Below are 24,066 nucleotides of genomic sequence, written 5' to 3'. Positions count from 1 at the left end.
GTGGCCTAACCAATGTTCTGTACAACTGCAACATTAGACTCCAGCTCTTATATTCCACACCCCTTCCTATAAAGGCTAACATACCATAGGCTTTCTTCACCACACTCTCCACTTGCACTGCCACCTTCAAAGACTTGTGCACTTGCACCCCCAGGTCTCGCTGCGACTCGATACTCCTTACAGGCTTACCCTTTATCATATAACTTCCCCCTACATTATTCCGGCCAAAATGCATCACCTCACATTTATCTGGATTAAACTCCATTTGCCATGTATCTGCCCAATCAACCAGCCTATCAATATCCCGCTGTATTGCCAGACACTGCTCCTCACTGCCCGCCAATCCAGCCATCTTGGTGTCATCAGCAAATTTGCTGATCACACCACCTACTCCCTCTTCCAAATCATTTATGTACACTACAAAGAGAAGAGGTCCCAGTACCGAGCCCTGCGGCACACCACTAGTGACAGACCTCCAGCTAGAAAAAGACCCCTCCACAACTACTCTCTGACTCCTCTTTGCAAGCCAGTTCTCTACACATCTAGATACCTGACCAATCCCAATTGCTTGCTGTACCTTTTTTCATCATTCTTTCATGGGATGTAAAGTGATAAGAGATGGGCGGGGCCATTGAAAGCACTATCAAGTGGCACTTACTCAACAATGACCTGCTCACTGGTGCTCTGTTTGGGTTCTAGCAGGGTCAGTGAGCCCCTGACCTCATTACAGCCTTTGTCCAAAAAAGTGCTGAGGTGAGGTGAGAGTGACAGCCCTTGACATCAAGGCCACATTTGACTGAGTGCGGCATCAAGGAGCCCAGCAAAACTGGAATCAATGGGAATTGAGGGAAATTCTCTGCTGATTGGAGTCACACCTGGTTGTGATAGTGGACGATCACTCACCTTGGTTCCAAGTGCAAGTAACATTTGCATCACACAAGTGCCAGGAAATGATCATCCCAACAAGAAAGGATTCAACTACCTCGTCATAACATTCACCACTGAATCCTCCCACTATCAACATCCTGGGGATTACCATTGACCAGAAACTGAACTGGAATAGTCATATAATAAATATTGTGGCTACTAGACCAGAGTAAGAAGTCTCACAACACTTGGTTAAAGTTGCGAAAAAGACGACTTGCATTCCAATCATTATTCTGTAAATTAAGTTTGTGTCTTTATATATCCTGTTTGTGATTAGAGTTCCCACTCGCCTGATAAAGGGGCAGCCAGCGCTCCAAAAGCTAGTGGCTTTTGCCACCAAATAAAACTGTTGGATTTTAACCTGGTGTTGTGAGACTTCTCACTATGTTTACCCCAGTCCAACGCTGGCATCTCCACATCATGACTCCCAGAGCAGTCCAGAGGCTGGGAACCCTGCAGCAAGGAACTCCCCTCCTGACTCGCCAAAGCTAGTCCACCATCACAGCACAAGTCAGGAGTGTGATGGAATAGAACATAGAACATAGAACATTACAGCGCAGAACAGGCCCTTCGGCCCACGATGTTGCGCCGACCAGTTACAAAAACAATGACCCACTAGCCTATACCAATCCCTTTTCGTCCATAAACCTATCCAGAGATCTCTTAAACGCCCCCAAACTAGACGCATTTACAACTGCAGCAGGCAGGGCATTCCAATCCCTCACCACCCGCTGGGTAAAGAACCTACCCCTGACATCCGTCCTGTAGCTACCCCCCCTTAATTTAAAGCCATGCCCCCTCGTGCTAGCTTTCTCCATCCGAGGAAAAAGGCTATCACTATCCACCCCAGGAATACTCCCTGCTTGCCTGGATAGGTGCAGCTCCAATAACTCCAAGAAGTTTGACACCATCCAGGACGAAGCAGCTGGCGTAATTGCCACCTCTTCCACAAACATCCAATCCCTCCACCAACGACAAATAGTGGCAGCTGTGTGTAAAAGATGCACTGCAAGAACTCACCAAGGTTCCTTAGGTAATACCTTCCAAACCCATGACCACAACCATCTAGAAGGACAAGAGCAGTAAATACATGGGAACACCACCACCTGGAAGTTCCTCTCCAAGACACGCACCATCCTGACTTAGACCATTCCTTCACTTTGCTGGGTCAGAATCCTAGAACTCCCTCCCTAACAGCACTGTGGAAGTACCTACACCACAAGAAGTGCTTTGGTTCAAGAAGGCCGCTCACCATCATCTTCTCAAGGGCAATTAGGAATGGGCAATAAAAGCTGGTCTAGTCAGCGACACCCACATCCTTTGAATCAAATGAATATTGAGAAATGTTTGAGAAATGATTTATTCTGCAGACCGAGTTATTCCTTTTGGAAATACAGATTTGCCTCTCTTTCACTAGGATAAGGGTGTTTTCTCTCTGTTTCTCTCCTCCAGCGCTCAGATTATTTTCAGTAATCAAACTTACATCATTGAACATCTGAAGGGAGATGAAGTTGGCCGTCATTTGTTATACAGATTTGAAGATCTCCCCCCAGAATCAAGTAGCTTTGGAGTCAGAACTGTCCATCAGAAACTAATTGACACTCATCAGTCTGATCGTTCACGGAGGGTGAGTAATCAGCAGTACAATAACTAAAAGAAAGAACCGATTAATTCTAAAATTGTGGCATGTAAACGATCTTATCGACCCAACAAGCTGAACAGGTAGCACCCCCTCCAATCAAGGAAAATGTCCAAATCATATTGATGTGCCACGTTCTCATTCCCTTTTCCTTTATCTACCTATCTAATCTAAACGAGATCACACAGACTACTAAGTAAAGCAAAAGAACATGCGATTGTAGGGTCGTGTCTTGAGACGGATAGAAAGCTGGTTAGCGGATAGCGATAAATGAATCTTTCTCTGATTGGTAGGCATTACCGAAAGATGTGCTGGTTAGGTGCATTGGCCATGCTAAATTCTCTGTCAGTGTACCCGAACAGGCACTGGCTTGTGGTGACTAGCGGATTTTTACAGTCACTTAATTGCAGTTTTAATGTAAGCTGATTTATGACACTAATGATCAACTTTAAACTAGTGGGGTACCGCAGGAATCTGTACCTGGACCCCAGTTGTTCACATTCTATATTAATGATTTGAAAGAGGGAACTAAATGTATTATCTCCAAATTTTCAGGCTATATGAAGTTGGGTGGAAGGGTGAGCTGTGAGGAGGGTACAGAGATGCTTCAGGGTAATTCAGATAGGCTGAGTGTAGCTGTATGCATGGCAGATGCAGTATAATTTGGTAAATGTGAGGTTATCCTCCTTGATAGCAATAATAGAAAGGCAGATTATTATTCAAATGGGTGTAAATTGAGAGAGGTGGATACTCAGCGAGACCTTGGTGTCATAGAACATAGAACACTACAGCACAAACAGGCCCTTCGGCCCACGAGTTGCGCCGATCACATCAACACCTACCTATAGACCTATCAATCTATAGACCTATCGATAACCTCCAATCCCATTAAATCCCATATACTCATCCAGAAGTCTTTTAAAAGACCCCAGCGAGTTCGCCTCCACCACCACCGACAGCAGCCGATTCCATTCACTCACCACCCTCTGAGTGAAAAACTTACCCCTAACATCACTTCTGTACTTTCCTCCCCGCACCTGAAATCTGTGTCCTCTCGTAGCGACCATTTCAACCCAGGGAAATAGCCTCTGAGAATCCAATTCCTCTCAACATTTTATAAACTTCTATCAGGTCGCCTCTCAACCTTTGTCTCTCCAGGGAGAAGAGTCCCAGCTCCCTCAACCTAACTTCATAAGGCATGCCTCCCAGTCCAGGCAACATCCTTGTAAATCTCCTCTGTACCCTTTCAATAGCTTCTACGTCTTTCCTATAGTGAGGCGACCAGAACTGCGCACAGTACTCCAAGTGAGGCCTGACAAGGGTCTTATAAAGTTGCAGCATTACCTCCCGATTCCTAAACTCAATCCCCCGATTAATGAAGGCCAGTACACCATACACCTTCTTGACCACATCCTCCACCTGCGAGGCCGATTTAAGAGTCCTGTGGACCCGGACCCCAAGATCCTTCTGCTCTTCAACACTACTAAGACTCCTGCCCTTGATAGTGTACTCGTTCATCCCGTTGGTTCTGCCAAAATGGACGACTACACATTTATCCGCGTTGAAGTCCATCTGCCACTTCTCCGCCCAGTCCTGCATCCTATTTATGTCCTGCTGCAATTTTTGACATCCTTCCAGACCATCCACAACATCACCGACCTTCGTGTCATCAGCAAACTTACTTACCCATCCCTCCACTTCCTCATCCAGGTCATTTATGAAAATGACAAACAGCAAGGGTCCTAGAACAGATCCCTAGGGCACTCCACTGGTGACTGACCTCCATGTCGAAAAAGACCCATCCACAACCACTCTCTGCCTTCTGCAGGAAAGCCAGTTCTGGATCCACAAGGCCAAAGGCCCTTGGATCCCATGCCCTCTCACCTTCTCAAGAAGTCTTGCATGGGGGACCTTATCAAACGCCTTGCTGAAGTCCATGTACACCACGTCCACCGCTCTTCCTTCGTCAATGTGTTCAGTCACATTTTCGAAGAACTCAACTAGGCTCGTAAGGCATGACCTGCCCTTGACAAATCCATGCTGACTATTTCTGATCATGTCAAACCTCTCCAAATGCTCGTAAATCTTGTCCCTCAGAAGCCTCTTCATCAGCTTACCAACCACTGAGGTCAGACTCACCGGTCGGTAATTTCCCGGGCTATCTCTGTTCCCTTTCTTGAAAATAGGAACCACATCCGCAATCCTCCAATCTTCCGGAACCTCTCCCGTCTCCATTGACGCAAAGATCATCACCAGGGGCTAAGAGTAGTGGGCGAGTAGAGGATTGGGAGAGGTTTAAATATCAACAAAGAATGACAAAGAAGCTGATAAAGAAAGGAAAGATAGACTATGAATCAAGGCTAACGCTAAATATAAAAAAGGATAGTAAGAGTTTTTATAAATATATAAAAAGGAGGAGGCTGGCTAGGGTGAATGTTGGACCCTTAGAGGATGAGAGGGGGGATTTAGTGTGGGGGATGAGGAAATGGCTGAGGCCTTGAATAACTTTTTTGCTTCGGTCTTCACGGAGGAGGACGCGAATAGTTTGCCGGGTGTTAACGATGGAAAGATGGTAGGAGTGGAGGGCCTGAATGAGATGATTGTTACTAGAGAGGCAGTGCTCGACAGACTAGAGGGACTGATGGTGGACAAGTCCCCAGGACCGGATGGAATGTATCCAAGGGTTCTGAAGGAAATGGCAGAGGTGATAGTGGATGCCTTGGTGATTATTTTCCAAATCTCACTGGATTCCGGGGAAGTGCCAGAAGATTAGAAAACGTCTAATGGTACTCCGCTGTTTAAAAAGGGTAGCAGGCAAAAGGCAGGGAATTATAGGCCGGTTAGTGGGAAAAATGCTTGAACCCGTCATCAAAAAGGAAATAGCGAGGCATCTTGAGAAGAATTGTTTAATAGAGCAGACGCAGCACGGATTCGTTAAGGGGAAGTCGTGTCTGACGAATTTATTGGAATTCTATGAGGATGTGTCTAGTACGGTGGATAGAGGAGAACCGGTGGTTGTGGTGTTTCTCGATTTTCAGAAGGCGTTTGATAAGGTGCCGCACAAAAGGTTGTTACAGAAGGTTCGGGGGCACGGAGTTGGGGGTAAGGTGTTAGCGTGGATAGGGGATTGGCCTACAAATAGGAGGCAGAGAGTGGGTGTCAATGGGTTCTATTCGGATTAGAACATAGAACATTACAGCGCAGAACAGGCCCTTCGGCCCACGATGTTGCGCCGACCAGTTTTTTTAAAAAAAAACACTGACCCACTAATCTAAACCAATCCCTTTTCGTCCATAAACCTATCCATAGATCTCTTAAACGCCCCCAAACTAGGCGCATTTACAACCGCAGCAGGCAGGGCATTCCAATCCCTCACCACCCTCTGGGTAAAGAACCTACCCCTGACATCTGTCCTATAACTACCACCCCTTAATTTAAAGCCATGCCCCCTCGTGCTAGCATTCTCCATCCGAGGAAAAAGGCTATCACTATCCATCCTATCTAAACCTCTAATCATCTTATATGTTTCAATAAGATCCCCTCTTAGCCTCCTTCTTTCCAGCGAAAACAACCCCAAATCCCTCAGTCTCTCCTCATAGGACCTCCCCTGCATACCAGGCAATATCCTGGTAAACCTCCTCTGCACCCTCTCCAAAGCCTCAACGTCCTTTCTGTAATGTGGGGACCAGAACTGCACACAATACTCCAAGTGCGGCCGCACCAGAGTTGTGTACAGTTGCAACATGACGCTGCGACTCCTAAATTCAATCCCCCTACCAATAAACGCCAAGACACCGTATGCCTTCTTAACTACCTTATCTACTTGATTCCCAACCTTCAGGGATCTATGTACACATACACCTAGATCCCTCTGCTCCTCCACACTATTCAAAGTCCTCCCGTTAGCCCTATACTCAACACATCTGTTACTCCTACCGAAATGAATTACCTCACACTTCTCCACATTAAACCCCATCCGCCACCTCGCGGCCCAGCTCTGCAACCTGTCTAAGTCACCCTGCAAACTATGACACCCTTCCTCACAATCTACCACACCTCCGACTTTGGTGTCATCAGCAAACTTACTAATCCACCCAACTATACCCTCATCCAGATCATTAATAAAAATTACAAACAGCAGTGGCCCCAAAACAGATCCCTGAGGCACACCGCTCGTAACCGAACTCCATGACGAATATTCACCATCAACCACCACCCTCTGTCTCCTATCTGCCAGCCAATTCCTGATCCAAGTACCTAGATTACCCCCAATCCCATACATCTGCATTTTCTGCAGAAGCCCACCATGGTGAACCTTATCAAACGCCTTACTAAAATCCATATATACCACGTCAACTGCCTTACCCCTATCCACCTCTTTGGTCACTTTCTCAAAGAACTCAATAAGGTTAGTAAGGCACGACCTACCTGCTACAAAACCATGCTGACTGTCTCTAATCAATTCATTACTCTCCAAATAACTATAAATCCTATCCCTAATAATTCTTTCTAAAACCTTGCCCACAACAGAAGTAAGACTCACCGGTCTATAATTCCCGGGGAAGTCTCTGTTCCCCTTCTTAAACAATGGGACAACATTCGCTGTCCTCCAATCTTCCGGTACTATACCAGAGACCAACGATGACCTGAAGATCAGAGCCAGAGGCTCTGCAATCACCTCTCTAGCCTCCCAGAGAATCCTAGGGTAAATCCCATCTGGACCAGGGGACTTATCTATTTTCAAGCCCTCTAGAATATCCAGCACATCCCTGGTTTCAACTGCAATACTTTCTATTTTACACCCCTGCACCCCAGTGTCCTCCACAGCTACATTCATGTCCCCCTGCGTGAACACCGAAGAGAAATATTGGTTCAATGCCTCTCCAATCTCTTCCGGTTCCACACACAACTTCCCTCTACTGTCTATAACTGGCCCTAATCTTGCCCTAACCAACCTTCTGTTCTTGACATACCTATAGAACGCCTTAGGATTCTCCTTAATCCTATCAGCCAAAGTCATCTCATGTCCTCTTTTAGCCCTTCTTAACTCCCTCTTCGTTTGATAAGGTCCCCCATGCAAGACTTCTTGAGAAGGTGAGAGGCCATGGGATCCAAGGGCCTTTGGCCTTGTGGATCCAGAACTGGCTTGCCTGCAGAAGGCAGAGAGTGGTTGTGGATGGGGCTTTTTCTGAATGGAGGTCAGTCACCAGCGGAGTGCCTCAAGGATCTGTTCTGGGACCCTTGTTGTTTGTCATTTTCATAAATGACCTGGATGAGGAAGTGGAGGGATGGGTAAGTAAGTTCGCTGATGACACGAAGGTTGGTCGTGTTGTGGATGGTCTGGAAGGATGGCAAAAGTTGCAGCAGGACATAGATAGGATGCAGGACTGGGCGGAGAAGTGGCAGATGGACTTCAACGCAGATAAATGTGTAGTCGTCCATTTTGGCAGAACCAACGGGATGAACGAGTACACTATCAAGGGCAGAAGTCTGAGTAGTGTTGAAGAGCAGAAGGATCTTGGGGTCCGGGTCCACAGGACTCTTAAATCGGCCTCGCAGGTGGAGGAGGTGGTCAAGAAGGCGTATGGTGTACTGGCCTTCATTAATCGAGGGATTGAGTTTCGGAATCGGGAGGTAATGCTGCAACTTTATAAGACCCTTGTCAGGCCTCATTTAGAGTATTGTGCGCAGTTCTGGTCGCCTCACTATAGGAAAGATGTAGAAGCTATTGAGAGGGTACAGAGGAGATTTACAAGGATGTTGCCTGGACTGGGAGGCATGCCTTATGAAGTTAGGTTGAGGGAGCTGGGACTCTTTTCCCTGGAGAGACGAAGGTTGAGAGGCGACCTGATAGAAGTTTACAAAATGTTGAGAGGAATAGATAGGGTGGACTCTCAGAGGCTATTTCCCCAGGTTGATATGGTTGCTACGAGAGGACACAGATTTAAGGTGCGGGGAGGGAGGTTCAGAAGTGATGTTAGGGGTAAGTTTTTCACTCAGAGGGTGGTGAGTGAATGGAATCGGCTGCCGTCAGTGGTGGTGGAGGCGAACTCGCTGGGGTCTTTTAAAAGACTTCTGGATGAGTATATGGGGTTTAATGAGATTGAGGGTTATAGATAGGTCTGTAGGTTGGTAGGTGTTGATGTGATCGGCACAACTCGTGGGCCGAAGGGCCTGTTTGTGCTGTAGTGTTCTATGTTCTATGTTCTAACTCCCTCCTAGCCAATCTAAAGCTTTCTAATGCACTACCTGAGCCCTCAAGCCTCATCCGAACATAAGCCTCCTTTTTCTTCCTAACCAACGAATCAACTTTTTTAGTGCACCACGGTTCCCTAGCCCTACCAAATCCTCCTAGCCTGACAGGGACATACCTATTGCAGACCCGCAGTAGCTGTTCCTTGAAAAAATTCCACATTTCGGATGTTCCCAGTCCCTGTCATCTCATAGTCCAACCTATGCTTCCTAATTCTCTCCTAATAGCCTCATAATTACCCTTCCCCCAGCTAAAACTACTGACCCGAGGTTCATGCCTATCCCTTTCCATCACTAAGGTGAACGTAACCAAATTGTGGTCACTATCACCAAAATGCACACCAACTTCCAAGTCTAGCACCTGGTCTCGCTCATTACCCAGCACCAAATCCAATATAGCCTCACCTCTAGTTGGCCTATCAACATACTGAGTCAAAAAACCTTCCTGCACGCTTTGAACAAAAACTGACCCCTCTAACGAGCTAGAGCTATAGCAATTCCAATCAATATTAGTAAAGTTAAAATCCCCCATAACAATTACCCTATTACTTTCACTCCTAACCAGGATCGTCTCCGCAATCCTTTCCTCAACCTCTCTAGAACTTTTTGGAGGTCTATAAAAGACTCCCAACAGGGTGACCTCTCCTCTCCTATTTCTAATTTCTGCCCATACTACCTCAACAGACAAGTCCTCATCAAACTTCCTCTCTGACACTGTAATACAGTCCTTTACCAATAATGCTACCCCACCCCCCCTTCTACCTCCTTCTCTACTCCGACTAAAGCATTTGTACCTCGGGACCTGCAACATCCATTCCTGACCCTGCTCTATCCATGTCTCTGAAATGGCCACAACTTCAAAGTCCCAGGTACTGATCCACGCTGCAAGTTCATCCACTTTATTGCGAATACTCCTCGCATTAAAGTATACGCATTTCAAACCCTGCTCCGCCCCACCCCCACAATGCCGTGCATTGCAGTCCCCAACTATGCCCCCCTCACTTTCACCCCCTCTACTCAGGATCCCACCCCACCTCTGAATCAGTTTAAACCACCCCACATAGCCTTCACAAATTTACCCCCCAGGATATTTGTTCCCCTCTGGTTCAGGTGGAAGCCATCACTCTTATAGAGGTCCCACCTTCCCCAGAATGAGCCCCAGTTGCACAAGTACTTGAACCCCTCCCTCCTGCACCATCCCCTCAGCCACAAGTTCAAACTTTCCCTCTCTCTATTCCTCTCTAAACTATCCCTTGGCACAGGCAAGAGTCCAGAGATAACCACTCTGTCTGACTTGGCCTTTAGTTTCCACCCCAACTCCATGAATCTCTGCTTAATATCCCCTTCCCTTAGCTTCCCTATGTCATGTGTCCCCACATGAATTATAACTTGGGGTTGATCTCCCTCTCCCCTAAGAGTCTTGAATATCCTCTCAGATACATCCCGGACCCCAGCCCCTGGTAGGCAACACACCAGCCCTGAGTCCCTACCATTACCTCTGACTCTCCTATCCGTCCCCCTAACGGTGGAGTCCCCAATCACGAGGCCCAATCTTTTACAGCCCCTAACCACCTGAGCTTTTTCAATAGGCTCACCCCCAGAGACCTGCTCCCTTTGGCTATCCCCAGTTGATTCCTCCTCAACTGTAGCCTTCAGGACCGAAAACCTATTTTTGAGGGGAACAGCCCCAGGGGATTTTCCCCCCACTTGCCTCTTTCCCCTCCTCTTGGCAGTGACCCAAGACTGATTTCTAGGAGTGACTATCTCCTTATAACTCCTATCTATGTCCTCCTCTGCCTCCCGAATTATGCGGAGTTCCTCTAATTCCCCCTCCAGCTCCTTTACACGCTCCTCCAGAAGCTTCAATCTAACACACTTCTTACAAGTAAAATCCCCTGAAACACTACTGGAGTCCCTCACCACATACATCCCACAGGAGATGCAGCACACTGCCTGAACTGCCATCCCTGAAACAATTACCAGCAGAAAAAAAAGACAAAATTGGCGGCTGGTGACTAGTGGAGTGCCCCAGGGATCGTTGCTGGGGCCTCAGCTATTTACCATTTATATAGATGATCTGGAGGAGGGAGCCGAGTGTGTAAGGTGTCAAAATTTGCCGATGACACAAAGATAAGTGGAAAAGCAAATTGTGCGGAGGGTGTGGAAAGCCTGCAGAGGGATCTAGATCGGCTGAGCGAGTGGGCGAGGACCTGACAGATGGAATACAATATTGGCAAGTGTGAGGTTGTCCACTTTGGTAGGAATAATAGTAGGAAGGACTACTACTTACAGGGCGAAAAGCTGCAGCATGCGACGGTGCAGAGGGACCTGGGGGTCCTTGTGCATGAGTCGCAAAAACCCAGCCGACAGGTGCAGCAGGTGGTCAGGAAGGCAAATGGGATGCTGGCCTTCATAGCGAGGGGGATTGAATATAAAAGTAGGGAGGTCTTGCTGCAGCTGTATAGGGCATTGGTGAGGCTGCAGCTGGAGTACTGTGTGCAATTTTGGTCGCCGCACTTGCGCAAGGATATTATGGCCTTGGAGGGAGTGCAGAGGAGGTTCACTAGGCTGATACCGGAGTTGAGGGGGTGAGCTATGAGGAGAGGCTGGATAGACTGGGCTTGTACTCGTTAGAGTTTAGAAGGATGAGGGGGGATCCCATTGAGACGTATAAGATGATGAAAGGGATGGATAGGGTAGAGGTGGAGAGGTTCTTCCCCCTCAGAAAGGACTGCAGGACCAGAGGGCACAGCCTCAAGATAAGGGGGCGTGCAGTTTAGAATGGAGTTGAGGAGGAACTTCTTCACTCAAAGGGTGGTGAATCTCTGGAATTCTCTGCCAGTTGAAGTGGTGGAGGTTACCTTGCTAAATATATTTACGACGCAGGTAGATAGGTTTTTGGTAGGCAAGGAGATAAAGTGTTATGGGGAGAAAGCGGGAAAGTGGAACTGATCAGCGACAGATCAGCCATGATCTTATTGAATGGCGGGGCAGGCTCGAAGGGCTAGATGGCCTACTCCTGCTCCTATTTCTTATGTTCTTGTCCTGACCCTGCTCCTGATCCTGTTTCTATTCCTGATCCTGATCATATTCCTGACCCTGGTACTGATCCTGTTCCTGATCCTGCTTCTGTTCCTGATCCTGATCTTGTTTCTGTTCCTGATCCGAATCCTGACCCTGGCATTGACCCTGTTCTGGATCCTGTTCCTGTTCAAGATCCTGTTCCTGATCCTTTTCCTGGTCCTTATCCTATTACTGTTTCTGTTCCCATTCCTGGTCCTGTTCCTGATCCTGTTTCTGTTCCTGATTCTAATCTTGATCCTGGCCCTGATCCTGTTCTTGATCTTGATCATATAAGAACATAAGAACATAAGAAATAGGAGCAGGAATAGGCCATCTAGCCCTTCGAGCCTGCCCCGCCATTCAATAAGATCATGGCTGATCTGTCGCTGCTCAGTTCCACTTTCCCGCCCTCTCCCCATAACCCTTAATCCCCTCTCTTATCAAAAACCCATCAACCCGCGTCTTAAAAATATTTAGCGAGGCAATCTCCACCACTTCAACGGGCAGAGAATTCCAGAGATTCACCACCCTTTGAGTGAAGAAGTTCCTCCTCAACTCCGTTCTAAACCGCCCCCCTTTTATCTTGAGGCTGTGCCCCCTAGTCTTACTGTCTTTTTTGAGCGGGAAGAGTCTCTCCACCTCTATCCTATCCATCCCATTCATCATCTTATACATCTCAATGAGATCTCCTCTCATTCTTCTAAACTCTAACGAGTACAAGCCCAGTTTATTCAGCCTCTCCTCATAGCTCAACCCCCTCAACTCCGGTATCAGCCTAGTAAACCTCCTCTGCACTCCCTCCAAGGCCAAAATATCTTTGCGCAGGTGCGGCGCCCAAAACTGCACACAGTACTCCAGCTGCGGCCTCACCAATGCCCTATACAGCTGCAGCAAGACCCCCCTACTTTTATATTCAATCTCCCTCGCTATGAAGGCCAGCATCCCATTCGCCTTCCTGACCACCTGCTGCACCTGCAAGCTGGGTTTTTGCGACTCATGCACAAGGACCCTGAGGTCCCTCTGCACCGTCGCCTGCTGCAGTTTTTCGCCCCGTAAGTAATAGTCCTTCCTACCATTCTTCCTACCAAAGTGGACCACCTCACACTTGCCAACATTAAATTCCATTTGCCATTTCCTGACCCATTCGCCCAGCCTATCTAGATCCTTCTGCAGACTCTCCACACCCTCCGCACAATTTGCCGTTCCCCCAATCTTGGTGTCATCAGCAAATTTCGACACCATACACTCGGTTCCCTCCTCCAGATCATCTATATAAATGGTAAATAGCTGAGGCCCCAGCACCGACCCCTGGGGCACCCCACTAGTCACCAACCGCCAATCCGAATAGCACCCATTGACCCCCACTCTCTGCCTCCTATTTGACAACCAATCCTCTATCCACGCTAACACCCTACCCCCAACTCCATGTCCCTCGACCTTCTGCAATAACCTCTTGTGAGGTATTTTGTCAAACGCCTTCTGAAAATCTAGAAAGACCACATCCACCGGCTCTCCCCTATCCACCGCCCTAGACACATCCTCATACAACTCCTGTTCCTCATCCTCATCCTGAACCTATTCCTGTTTCTCTTCCTGACCCTGTTCCTGATCTTATTCCTGAACCTGTTTCTGTCCCTGACCCTGTTCCTGATCCTATTCCTGAACTGATTGCTTCTCCTGTTTCTGTTCCTGACTCTGTTCCTGATCCTGTTACTGACCCTTATCCTGTTCTGGTTCCTGATCCTGAACCTGTTCCTGAACCTGTTCCTGATCATGTTCCAGATCCTGTTCCCGATCCTGTTTCTGACCCTGATCTTGATCCTGTTCTGGATCCTGTTCCAGTTTCATATCTTGTTCCTGACCCTGCTCCTGACCTTATCCCTGATCCTTGCCCTGACCTTGTTCCTGACCCTGGTCCTGTTCCTGTTCCGGATCCTGTTCCTGTCCCAGACCCTGATCCTGTTCCTGATCCTGTTTCTGATCCTTATCCCGGTCCTGACCCTGTTTCTGATCCTATTCCTGTTCCTGATCCAGTTCCTGATCCTGATCCTAACCCTGATAATGTTCTTGATCCTGATCCTATTCCTGATCCTAGACTGACCCTTGTCCTGACCTTGACCCTGTTCTTAGTCCCTGTTCCTGATCCTGATCCTGTTCCTGCTGCTGGTCCTGATCCTGTTGCTGACCCTGTTCCTGATCTTGACCCTGGTCCTGACCCTGGTCCTGATCCTGTTCTGATTCTGTTCCTGACCCTGGTCCTGATCCTGTTCTGATTCTGTTCCTGACCCTGGTCCTGATCCTGTTCCGGAGCCTGTTCCAGATCCTGTTCCTGATTCTGTTCCTTGAGAGCAAAGTGTACAGAGGACACTGAAAGTCTGCAAAGGGATATAGACAGTCTAAGTGAGTGAGTGAGGGTCTGGTAGATGGAGTACGATGTTGGTAAATGTGAGGTCATCCATTTTGGTAGAAATAACAGCAAAATGGACTATTATTTAAATGGTAAAAAATTGCACCATTCTGTGGTGCAGAGGGACCTGGGTGACCTTGTGCAGGAATCTCAAGGAGTTGGTTTGCAGGTGCAGCAGGTAATTGAGAAGCAAATGGAATTTTGTCTTTCATTGTGAGAGGGATGGAGTTTAAAAACAGTGAGATTATGTTGCAGCTGAATAAGGTGCTGGAGTACTGTTATAGTTTTGGTCTCCTTACTTGAGAAAGGATATACTGGCACTGGAGGGGGTGCAGAGGAGATTCACTAGGTTGATTCTAGAGTTGAGATGGTTGGCTTATGAGGAGAGACAGAATAGATTGGGGTTTTACTCATTGGAATTCAGAAGAATGAGAGGAGATCTTATAGAAACATATAAGATTATGAAGGGTAGAGATAAGATAGAAGCGAGGATATTGTTTCCACTGGCGGGTGAAACTAGAACTAGCGGGGATAGCCTCAAAATAAGGGGAAGCAGATTTAGGACTAAGTTGAGGAGGAACTTCTTAGAACACTAAAGCCCTTTGGCCCACAACTTCTTCATTCAAAGGGTTGTGCATCTGTGGAATTCCCTGCCCAGTGAAGAATGTGCATAGGCAGCTGGGATCAAGTGAATCTCTTAAAAAGTATAGCGGGTGTAAGAGTACATTTAAGAGAAAGGGCTTATACAAATACATAAAGGACAAAAGAGTAACAAGGGAGAGAGTAGAGCTTCTTAAGGATCAACAAGGTCATCTATGTGTGGATCCACAAGAGATGGGTGAGATCCTAAATGAATATTTCTCATCAGTATTTACTATTGAGAAAAGCAAGGATGTTAGGGAACTTGGGGAAATAAATATTGAGGAGTGTACATATTACAGAAGTCTTAAAGTGCATCAAGGTAGGTAAATCAGCAATACCTGATGAAGTGTGTCCCAGGACAATTTGAGAGGCTAGAGAGGAAATTGTGGGTCCCCTAGGTGAGATATTTGAATCATCGATCATCACGGGTGAGGTGCCTGAAGATTGGAGGGTGGCAAATGTGGTGCCTTTGTTTAAAAAGGGCTGCTTTGTTTAAAAAGGAAAAGCCTGGGAACTACAGGCCAGTGAGCCTCACATCTGTGGTGAGTAAATTGTTGGAAGGTATTTTAAGAGACAGGATCTACAGGCATTTAGAGATGTAAGGACTGATTAGGGACAGTCAGCATGGCTTTGTGAGTGGGACAATCATGTCTTACAAATTTAATTGAGTTTTTTGAAGGGGTAACCAAGAAGGTGGATGTGCGCAGTGCAGTTGGTGTTGTCTACATGGACTTTTGGAAGGCTTTTGATAAGCAAAACCAGTACCTTTGCAGGAGCAGAGGTGGCTTAGGGTCATAATATTCATTTATAAGTCTGTCCCATCCGATTCAGTTTTCAAGTTTGCTGACGACACCACAATAGTGGGTCGGATCTCAAACAATGACGAAAATCAGTACAGGAATGAGATAGAGAATCTGGTGAACTGGTGCGGCTACAATAATCTCTCCCTCAATGTCAGCAAAATGAAAGAGATTGTCATCGACTTCAGTAAGGGTAAAGGAGAAAGATAGACTAATGGGACTGTAGTGGACAAGTCCCCAGGACTGGATGGAATGCATCCCAGGGTTCTGAAAGAAATGGCAGAGGTGATAGTGGATGCCTTAGTAATTATTTATCAAACTTCGATGGATTCTGGGGAAGTGCCGGAAGATTGGAAAACGGCTAATGTTACGCCGCTGTTTTAAAAAGGTAGCAGACAAAAGGCAGGGAATTATAGGCCGGTTAGTTTAACGTCTGTAGTTGGAAAAATGGTTGAATCCGTCATCAAAGAAGAAATAGCGAGGCATCTAGAAAAGAATGGTTTGATCAAGCAGACGCAGCACGGATTCGTTAAGGGGAAGTTGTGTTTAACGAATTTATTGGATTTCCATGAGGATGTGACTAGCGCGGTAGACAGAGAGAAACCGGTGGATGTGGTGTTTTTAGATTTCCAAAAGGCGTTTGATACGGTGCCTCATAAAAGATTGCTACAGAAAGTTAGGGTGCACGGAGTTGGGGGTAAGGTGTTAGCATGGATAGAGGATTGGCTGTCTAATAGGAAGCAGAGAGTTGGTATCAGTGGTTGCTATTCTGATTGGCAGTTGGTGATTAGTGGAGTGCCGCAGGGATCGGTGCTGGGGCCTCAGCTATTTACCATTTATGTAGATGATCTGGAGGAGGGGGCTGAGTGTAGGGTGACGAAATTTGCTGATGACACTAAGATGATTGGAAAAGCAAATTGCGCGGAGGGTGTGGAAAGTCTGCAGAGGGATCTGGATAGGCTAAGCGAGTGGGCGAGGACCTGGCAGATGGAGTATAATGTTGGCAAGTGTGAGGTTATCCACTTTGGCAGAAATAATAGTCGGAGGGATTATTATTTAAAAGGCGAAAAGCTGCAGCGTGCTACGGTGCAGAGGGACCTGGGGGTCCTTGTGCATGAGTTGCAAAAACCCAGTCTGCAGGTGCAGCAGGTGATCAAGAAGGCGAATGGGATGCTGGCCTTTATAGCGAGGGGGATAGAATATAAAAGTAGGGAGGTCTTGCTGCAACTGTGCAGGGCACTGGTGAGGCCGCAGCTGGAGTACTGTGTGCAGTTTTGGTCGCCGCACTTGAGGAAGGATATATTGGCCTTGGAGGGAGTGCAGAGGAGGTTCACTAGGCTGATACCGGAGATGAGGGGGTTGGACTATGAAAAGAGACTAAATAGACTGGGTCTGTACTCATTGGAGTTTAGAAGGATGAGGGGGGATCTTATAGAGACGTATAAGATAATGAAGGGGATGGACAGGGTAGAGGTAGAGAGATTCTTTCCGCTTAGAAAGGATAGCAGGACTAGAGGGCACAGCCTCAAGATAAGGGGGGGACAGTTTAGATCGGAGTTGAGGAGGAACTTCTTCACTCAAAGGGTGGTGAATCTCTGGAATTCTCTGCCCGTCGAAGTGGTGGAGGCTATCTTGCTAAATATATTTAAGTCACAGGTAGATAGGTTTCTGACAGACAAGGGAATTAAGGGTTATGGGGAGAGAGCGGGAAAGTGGAACTGATCTACTTCAGATCAGCCATGATCTTATTGAATGGCAGGGCAGGCTTGAAGGGCTAGATGGCCTACTCCTGCTCCTATTTCTTATGTTCTTAGAACATGCCCCTGTCTACATCAACGAGGACAAAGTAGAAAGGGTCGAGAGCTTCAAGTTTTTTAGTGTACAGATCACCAACAACCTCTCCTGTTGACACGATAGTTAAGAAAGCCCACTAACTTTCTCAGAAGACTAAAGAAATTTGGCATGTAAGCTACCACTCGTACCAACTTTTACAGATGCACCATAGAAAGCTGGTTGTATCACATCTTGGTATGGCTCCTGCTCTGCCCAAGACCTCAAGGAACTACAAAAGGCCATGAATGTAGCCCAATCCATCACACAAACCAGCCTCCCATCCACTGACTCTGTCTACACTTCCCGCTGCCTTGGCAAAGCAGCCAGAATAATTAAGGATTCCATGCACCCCGGACATTCTTCCTTTGGGAAAAAGTTACAAAAGATACCAACTGACTCAAGAACAGCTTCTTTCCTGCTGCTGTCAGACTTTTGAATGGACTTACCCTTGTATTAAGTTGATCTTTCTCTACGCCCTGACTGTAAAACTACACACTGGACTTTCTTGTTTCTTTCTCTATGAACAGTATGTTTTGTCTGTATCGTGCACAAGAAACAATACTTTTCACTGTGTACTAATACATGTGACAATAATAAATCAATTCAAATTAAATGGAAAAATAATGCAACCCACTTGATTGACACCACATCCACAAACATCCACTCCTTCCACCACTGATGAACAATGGTAGCTTTGTATACCATCTAAAAGATGTATTGCAGGGACTCACCAATGTTCTTTAGGCAATACCTTCCAAACGCATGACCACTATTTGATTAGTTTGATTCCTAAGTTTGTGGACAACACAAAGGTTGCTGGACTTGTGGATAGCAATGAGGATCATTAGAGGATACAACAGGATATAGGTCAGTTGGATATTTGGGCGGAGAGATGGCAGATGGAGTTTAATTCGGGCAAATGTGAGGTAATGCATTTTGGAAGGTCTAATACAGATAGGAAATATACAGTAAATGGCACAACCCTTCAGAGTATTGGTAGGCAAAAAGATCTGGGTACACAGGTCATTGAAAGTGGCAGTGCAGGTGGAGAAGGTAGTCAAGAAGGCATACGGCATGCTTGCCCTCATCGGCCAGGGTGTTGAGTTTAAAAATCGGCAGATCATGTTGCAGCTTCATAGAATCTTAGTGAGGCTGCACTTGGAATATAGTGTTCAATTCTGGTCGCCACTCTACCAGAAGGATGTGGAGGCTTTGGATGGGGAGAGAAAAGATTTACCAGGATGATGCCTGGTATGGAGGGCATTAGCTATGAGGAGAGGTTGGAGAAACTTAGTTTGTTCTCACTGGAATGATGGAGATTGAGGGGTGACCTAATAGAAGTCTACAAGATTAGGAGAGGCATGGAGTAGATAGTCAGAAGCTTTTTCCCAGGATGGAAGAGTCAATTACTAGGGGGCACAGGTTTAAGGTACGAGGGATGTACGAGGCAGATTTTTTACACAGAGAGTAGCGGGTGCCTGGAAATTGTTGTCGGGGGAGGTAGTGGAAGCAGATACAATAGTGACTTTTAAGTGGCAGTTGGACAAACACATGAATAGGATGGGAATAGAGGGATATGGTCCCCGGAAGGGTAGGGGGCTTTAGTTCAGTTGGGCATTTGATGGGCATAAGATTTTGGTGGGTATAGATACAGTGAATGCAAGCAGGCTTTTTCCACTGAGGCTAGAGGAGAAAAAAAAAACCAGAGGGCATGGGTTAAGGGTGAAAGGAGAAAAGTTTAAAGGGAATTTTAGGGGGGAATTCTTCATGCAGAGAGTGGTGAGAGTGTGGAATGAGCTGCCGGATAAAGTGGTAAATGCAGGGTCACTTTTAACATTTAAGAAAAACTCTGACGGGCTCATGGATGAGAGGGGTGTGGAGGGATATGATCTAAGTGCAGGTCAGTGGGACTAGGCAGAAAATGGTTCGGCGCAGACAGGAAGGGCCAAAAGGCCTGTTTCTGAGCTGTAATTTTCTATGGTTCTACGGCAGCATGGTCGGTGCAGTCTTGGAGGGCCAAAGGGCCTGTTCCTGTGCTATAATTTTCTTTGTTCTTGTTCACTGCCGTGTAGAAGGACAAGAGCAGCAGATACCACCTGGAGGTTCCACTCCAAGTAACCCACCATCCTGACTTGGAAATATCCCACTGTTCATTCACTGTTGCTGGGTCAAACTCTTGGAACTCTGTAATAGCACTGTGGGTTTACCTACACATTAAAGGACTGCAATGGTTCAAGGGGACATTTGAGCACCATCTTCTCAAGGGCAACAAGGGATGGGCAATAGACTGTGGCCAAGTCAGCCATGCCAAAATCATGTGAATGAATTGAAAAGCAATTATAACAGGGATGCTCATTCGCTCCTTATATTGTGAGAATGAGACAGCGAAAAGTAAAGTACTTGTGTATAACTTCAAAAAATTGTTGGATCCACATGATCTGGGTCTCTCCCAGCCCAGGTCACTTGTACATTTGCACCTCAAACTAACTGATATTTTCTCTATCTCCAGGTAAGAAGGAATGTTATTACACAGCAGAAATATGTCGAGCTGGTGGTTGTGGCAGACAGTGCAATGGTAAGTGGCTTCTCTGAGCATGTTGAACATGGGTTATTGAGGCCTAGAAAAGGGCCCACAGTACAGGATAAGGAGCAAGACTGGAAATAGTGACATCAGGGTCAGGAGGATATCTCTTCCTCTTTGGTTGTATACAACGTTCTGGAGCTTGACTGTCCTTGACCCTAGACATATGATTTGGAACTTCGGTCGACATTTCTTCTCTGGAAACTGATAATGTTTCATTCCCTCTTGGTTATAGTAGCAGAGGCACAGTCATCAGACAACTAAGATTCAATTAACTCTTCCTGTAATAGTATTCACAACACTAGGGGCTAAGGAAATTGGCATTTCTGGAGATGATTCTGAGATATAATTTTGAGATGACAATTGGTCATCTTCAATTTAAACCGTGTAGGAATGGGACCTGTTTTTGCGAAAACTATGGCTGGTACCCATTTCTCACTTGTGGGTAATGAGCATGAGGTTGTTGTTGATGCTGTAATATCTCTGAAGTCTGGAAGTCAAACATCATTCTCAACTTTCTTTTTAAGAGTAACATTGTAAGTGAACTTTGGGTTGTCGCATGAATAGTGTTTCTATAAGATACCAAAAAGGTGTTTACATGCAGTGATGACAAACATTGCTCTTTTGAAGCTTTTAATCTTTCAGCGAATCCATTGGTTGATGGATAATAAGGGTGTGAATACCATTTACTTTGAGATAATCGTGAATCTCTCATGAAGTAAATTGTGAACAATCTCTTCTAGTTTACCAAACCTTGCAAAGATTTAATCAAGTTTTTCAATGGCTAGTTCAGATGCGGTGGATCTCATAACTCCTGGACACTTTGAGTGTGCATCAATTATAATGAAGAACATGCAACCCTCAAACAGCAAAATCTACATGTAATATTAGCCATGGCATTTTAGGCCATTCCCAAGGGAGTAAAGAAGATAATGATGGTGTATTTCCTGTTTGTGCACAGGATTGACACAGTCCAACTACTTTTTTCAATTTGAGCATTCAGACCCATCCACAAAAATTAATTATGTGCTAATTCCTTCATCTGGACTATACAAAATTGTCCTGCGTGTAGTTGTTCAAGAACTCTTCCATACAGACTAGGAGCAATGAGCACTCAAATTCGCTGCAGTAGACACCTACCCTGGTCAGTCAACCCAAGCTCGCTTGATGTATGGCCTCAAATCAGGATGTAGACAGTGTATTCCAGCGATCATTGTGATATTCGTGAATCTTTAAGAATTGTTCCGAAGGGCGGCATGTTGGCACAGTGGTTAGCACTACTGCTCACAGCGCCAGGGACCCGGGTCCAATTCCCCTCTTGGGTCACTGTCTGGAGTTTTCACATTCTCCCCGTGTCTGTGTGAGTTTTCTCCGGGTGCTCCAGTTCCTTCCCACAGTCTGAAAGACTTCTACTTTAATTTTGTTTTTGTTAAATCATGTTCTCTGCAGTTGTAAGCAGGCCTTTTGGTTTTATTTTGCTGAGCTGTCTGCTGGAAGTCCTTTCATTGAAGCTTCAGCACTTTTTAAAAATTTTTATCCTGGGCCTCAGGTACTTTCTGGGACCTTTTATGACTGCATTGTTAGGGTGAAGATTGTTTGACAGGTCAAAGCCGGGTAGTTCCTCCCCAGAATTCAAGGACCTACTTTCAGATTTGGTTTTAGAATCAGAAGCTGTCCTGGTTGTTTCCCTCTCTCTCCCTGGTATTGGAGATTCCGCTGGCCAACTGGAAGCAGGTTTCCCTGCCTTCCTAGAGTGGAAAATCTGCTGTTGGTAGGAGCTTGCCTAGGGTCTCTCTCTCTCTCTCTCTCTCTCCCCCCTTGCTGTTTTTGAAAGCTGTCCTGACTCTAAGCTTGTCTGTGTGTGTGTGTTTGTGAAGAGAAAGGCAGCATCCAATGAAAGGACTAAGCTCCAGCATTGTATGAGCATTCATATTTCCTGTGCTAACCCTGTGTCAAGGGATTTCTATAGGGAGGTTTGTTTGGTTGGAACATTTCATATATTTATCTAAGATTATATAATATCATGGATTTTTTTCCTTTTCCATTAACTGTATTCTTAAATAAACTTTGCTTGGTAAAAGCTCCCAAGTGGGTCAGTGGAATCGTACCTGAAGTGAAACCTATCATGCTTACCCTAGCCAAATTCAAATTGCAAAGCTCATGATCCAGGCAGACTGCATAACACACTTTGGAGTTTCTGGCCTGAATTATAACATTGTTCCTTTCAATACGATATCCATCACCTTCACATTGTGAGATCGTTTCTGATATGTCATTTCTGACGCGTCCCAGACATCCTGAAAGGGGAGGGTGAGGAGCCGGAGGTTGTGGTTCATATAGGTACCGCTGACATAGGCAGGAAAAGGGAAGGGTCATGAAAAGGGATTATAGGGAATTAGGTAGACAGCTGAGAAAGAGGAACGCAAAGGTAGTAATCTCAGGATTGCTGCCTGTGCCACGGGAGAATGAGAGCAGGAATGGAATGAGGTGGAGAGTGAATGCGTGGCTGAGGGACTGGAGCAGGGGGGCAGGGATTCCAGTTCCTGGATCATTGGGACCTCTTTAGGGGCAGGTGTGACCTGTTCAGTAAAGACGGGTGGCACTTGAATCCCAGGAGGACCAATATCTTGGTGGGAAGGTTGGCTCGGGCTACTGGGGGTCTTTAAACTAGAAAGGTTGGGGGGAGGGAATAGAGATGAGGAGACTGAGACCGAGGAGGTTAGCTCCCAGGTAGGGAAGGACTGTAGACAGTATGAGAGGGAGGTTAGACGGGTAATGGAGAAGGGAAGTGCCCAGACCGAGGGTCTGAGGTGTGTCAATTTTAACGCCAGGAGTGTAGTGAACAAAGTAGATGAGCTTAGGGCGTGGATTGCTGCTTGGGGATGTGATGTGGTCATCAAGGGACAGGACTGGGTACTTCAAATGCCGGGATTCAGATGCTTCAGGAAGGACAGGGACGGGGGCAAGAGAGGTGGTGGAGTGGCACTGTTGATCAGGGTCAGTATCATGGCTGCAGAGAAGGTGGATGCCGTGGAGGGACTGTCTACGGAGTCTCTGTGGGTGGAAGTTAGGAACAGCAAAGGGTCGATAACTTTGCTTGGTGTTTTCTATAGGCCGCCCAATAGTGACAGGGAAGTTGAGGTGCAGATAGGGAAACAAATCCTAGAGAGATGTAGTAATAACAGAGTTGTCGTGATGGGAGACTTTAATTTCCCAAACATCGACTGCAATATCCCAAGGGTAAGGGGTTTGGATGGGGAGGAGTTTGTTAGATGTGTTCAGGAGGGTTTTCTGACACAGCACGTGGATAAGCCTACGAGAGGAGAGGCTGTACTTGACCTGGTGCTTGACAGGTGTCGGATCTCTCGGTGGGAGAGCATCTCAGGGATGGAGATCATAATTCTATCTCCTTCACGATAGCATTGGAAAGAGATAGGATCAGGCAGGCTAGGAAGGTGTTTGTCTGGAGGTGTTTGTCTGGAACATTAAGAAAGAGGATGTGTTGGAACTTTTAAACTCTATCAAGATAGACAAGTCGCCGGGACCGGATGGGATGTACCCCAGGTTACTGTGGGAGGTGAGGGAAGTGATTGCAGAGCCCCTGGCGATGATCTTTGCATCGTCGATGGAGACGGGAGAGGTTCCGGAGGATTGGAGGATTGCGGATCTGGTTCCTATTTTGAAGAAAGGGAACAAGATAGCCTGGGAAATTACTGACCGGTGAGCCTGACCTCAGTGGTTGGTAAGTTGATGGAGAGGATTCTGAGGGACAAGATTTATGAGCATTTAGGAAGTTTAAAATGATCAGTAATAGTCAGCACGGCTTTGTCAAGGGTGGGTCGTGCCTTACGAGCCTAGTTGAGTTCTTTGAAAACGTGACTGAACACATTGACGAAGGATGAGCGGTGGACGTGGTTTACAT

The 24,066-nt window shown here is 46.5% G+C and overlaps 1 protein-coding gene across 1 annotated transcript in view; it reads left to right on the top strand.

Moving 5' to 3' along the window:
- LOC145348451 (zinc metalloproteinase-disintegrin-like protein H4 subunit A) overlaps positions 1–24,066 on the top strand; it is a 123,735-nt gene that overhangs the window by 78,787 nt on the left and 20,882 nt on the right. Inside the window, exons 6-7 of the mRNA XM_080196647.1 lie at positions 2,380–2,554; positions 20,073–20,138. Coding sequence (XP_080052773.1) covers positions 2,380–2,554; positions 20,073–20,138 — 241 coding nt within the window. The remainder of the gene's footprint in view (positions 1–2,379; positions 2,555–20,072; positions 20,139–24,066) is intronic.

This window comes from Carcharhinus amblyrhynchos, chromosome 1 (genome assembly GCF_965287045.1).
Source record: "Carcharhinus amblyrhynchos chromosome 1, sCarAmb.v2.hapA, whole genome shotgun sequence".
Taxonomy (NCBI): Eukaryota; Metazoa; Chordata; class Chondrichthyes; order Carcharhiniformes; family Carcharhinidae; genus Carcharhinus; species Carcharhinus amblyrhynchos.
The sequence above is the reverse complement of the archived record's forward strand: the minus strand, read 5'-3'. Positions and strand labels throughout refer to the sequence as shown.